General features: G+C 39.5%; 1 protein-coding gene across 1 annotated transcript; it reads left to right on the top strand.

Moving 5' to 3' along the window:
• The first annotated feature begins 417 nt into the window (after positions 1-417).
• On the top strand, positions 418-1,185 carry LOC102860251 (uncharacterized protein C7orf62 homolog). Its single transcript, XM_006891489.1, has one exon. It carries the CDS (start codon positions 418-420, stop codon positions 1,183-1,185), a length of 768 nt encoding a protein of 255 aa, XP_006891551.1.
• The last annotated feature ends 1,842 nt before the right edge of the window (positions 1,186-3,027 follow it).

Here is a 3,027-nt window from a genome sequence, read left to right as displayed (position 1 = left end):
CTATGAGTTGGTTCCAATTCTGTTGCATATGACAACAACAACATAGATTAAAGAAGAAAATAATAATGTAAACCGAAGAGTGCATTTACTCTAGAATAACTATTCCTTCTCTAGATTCACAGGACAGTTGGAGGGTTATACTCCCCAACCAAAATGTGCTTATTCTGTATTTTCTTGTAAACACTTTAAAATGACCATCTTATAATTTAATCTTGTTTTGAAATAAAAATTCATTTCAAAGTAGTTGCTTGGCAATGCATTGAGAAAGGATTTTGAAATTCAATGCCATTTAACAAACTGAACTTTCTTTCTTTTTTTAGTCAGGGGAAAAAACTGTCACTTGAAAAGTTCCTGATACTATAAACATTGTGATAAACTTAAACTTAGAAATAAAAAGAGGAGTAAATAGGACTCATCATGGCTTTAGTCCCAGTCCACCGGGCCCGAAAAAACAGCAAAAAATCTTACCGACCAGAATCCTTTCTAATGCCACAAGTTCCACGGAGCAATTACTTACACTTGCAAGAAGAGAAGCAAAGGCTACATCTAAAGAAATTCCTCATCCATAGGATGTTTCTAGTAGCCAAGATCCCAGCACACACGGAGAAGAAAGACATTTCTGATTACTATGAGCAGGTGTTTCAGTCAATTTTAAAACATCACCTAGGAGAGAATGTAACGGGATTATTGCTCATATATCCAACTTCCATTCTTCACATCCTTGAATCTTCCAATGGTACTCTTTTCCAAATTCTTCTAGATTATATTGCCCATGACCAGAGTGAAGATGAATTCTTAATGCAAGGAATGAAAATTATAGTAGTATCCCATAATATCCCAGCCAGGCTCTTTCTGCAGTGGTACGTCTCTGTCATAAAAGTGCCTGTCATGTACCTTGATGATGTAACTCAGTCACTGTCTCTAGATGAGGTCATCTCGGAGTTCCTCACCCAAACTCACAAACTTGGACTCCACTTTTTAAAGACTGTTAAAGTGGGTACTAAAGGGCCAGGTGACAACTTGCACCAACTTGTACCAGAACTACTACTCTCAGAACAAATAATAAAATACTTGTGCAAAACTGAAGAATTCCTGGACCCAGCAGCATTCATAGAAAAGTATAACAATCCCTTACACATCACTTTGGATTCTGAGGTGGTATGGCCTGCTCCTACCCGTTTCTAGGCTTGAAGAGATGATGTGGTCATCATACTTCTAAAAGAATTTATGATACTTAATAAAAAGAAAATATTTCTAATGCTGTTTTCATTATTTTTCTTTCTTAGAGGAACAGAGGGCTTCAATGTACACAAAGGTAATCGTTACACAGTATGTTGTCATTTCAGATAAACTTAGAAAAGATGTCTGTTTATCTGTTCTGATCTTTCACTTAGGAGCCCTGGTGGAGCAGTAGTTAAACACGTAGCTACCAAGGAAAAGGCCAGCTGTCTGAAGTCACCAATCAACCCATGGAAGACAGACACCGTGGTAGTCAGCTTCTGTAAAGGTTTGTTGTTGTTGTTGTTGTTGTTGTTGATTGCCTTTGAGTCAAGCAAGATTCATAGCGACCCCATTAACAAAAGGCCTGAAGTCCCTCTCCAACCATCGACATTTATGAAAGTTCATAGAGTTTCCAGAGGCATGTTATTTAGGAAGTGGATGCCACGCATTCCATTCTGTCCAAAAGGTCTCTATGAGTTGGGATTGGCTCAAAAGAACCGAGTACTCAGTTTAACATATAATTTATGTAGACAGAGAGGTTTAATAAGTTCATAATAAATTATCAAATGCTTACATTTCCATAGAACTACTTTTAAAAAGGAAACATTTGGAGGGTGGAGGGAGGGGGTAAAGGAAATGGATAAGATCTGAAAAGACAGGGTAATGATGGGCGTAATCCAATGGTGATTAATTTTATAAAACTTAATGAATGGGAATTATTATGTGAAACACAATGTGGATGAAGAATAGTTTGAAATACTATACAAACTTTGTAAGCAAACCAATATAAAATAAAACTTTTAAAAATATGCATATGTTTAAAATTGCTTTTAAAAAGAAACAGAACTATTACTTCATTCAGATTTGCATTCATTCATTCACTCAATGATCTTTGACCAACTACCATCAGACAGAATTGCACACAGTTGTGAGGGGATAAAAAGGGAAGGAAACTTGAGCTGCTTGCAAACTAAGGTTGTTGTTATGTGCCGTTGAGTCGCTTGCGACTCATAGTGGCCCTATGTACAACAGCCCTAAACTCTGCTCTGTCCTGTGCCAGTCTCACTGTATCTGACACTTCCATCCTGATTATCCCAGTCACTGAATCAATCCACCTCATAGAGGGCCTTACCCTCCTGCGCTGTCCCTCCACCCTACCAAGCATGATGTCCCTCTCCAAGGACCAGTCTCTCCTTACAACATGTCCAAAGTATGTTAGATGAAGCCTCAGAATCCTTGCCTCCAGGGAGCCACCTGGTTTAACCCTCTCCTGGATGAATCTGTTTGTTTTCCTAGCAGTCCATGGTACCCTCAATACTCTTCTCCAGCACCATAGCTCAAAGACATCAATTCTCCTTTTATCCTCCTTAGTCATTGTCCAACTCTCTGAGGCATAACAAGTGATAGCAAAGACCATGGCCTGTATGAGATGCACCTTAGTCTCCAAAGAGACACCATTGCTCTTCAGTACTTTGGAGATGCCCCTAGCAGCAGAGTTTCCCATCGCAATACATCTTTTAATTTCCTGGCTACTGGTGCTGAGAGTGTTGACTGTGGAGCCAAGCAAACTAAAGCTGTAAACAATCTCATTCTCTTCACCACTCATCCTGATGCTGCCAATTGGCCCTGTGGTGAGAATCTTTGTCTTCTTGACATTGAGCCTCAATCCATATTGGAGGCTGCAGTCATTGACCCTCTGCAGCAAGCGCTTCAGGTCCTCCCTAGTTTCAGCAAGCACGTTTGTATCATCTGCATAACGCAGACTGTTGATAGATCTTCTACCAATCTTGATGCCACACTTCTCCT

The sequence above is a fragment of the Elephantulus edwardii genome, unplaced genomic scaffold, assembly GCF_000299155.1.
Source record: "Elephantulus edwardii isolate Elephantulus edwardi_28Jun2011 unplaced genomic scaffold, EleEdw1.0 scaffold00098, whole genome shotgun sequence".
Taxonomy (NCBI): domain Eukaryota; kingdom Metazoa; phylum Chordata; class Mammalia; order Macroscelidea; family Macroscelididae; genus Elephantulus; species Elephantulus edwardii.
Note: the sequence above shows the minus strand (reverse complement) of the source record. Positions and strands in the feature narration are given on the sequence as shown.

Coding starts and splice junctions, on each gene's coding strand:
- LOC102860251 (XM_006891489.1), top strand. CDS start 418: ATGGCTTTAGTCCCAGTCCACCGGGCCCGAAAAAACAGCAAAAAATCT.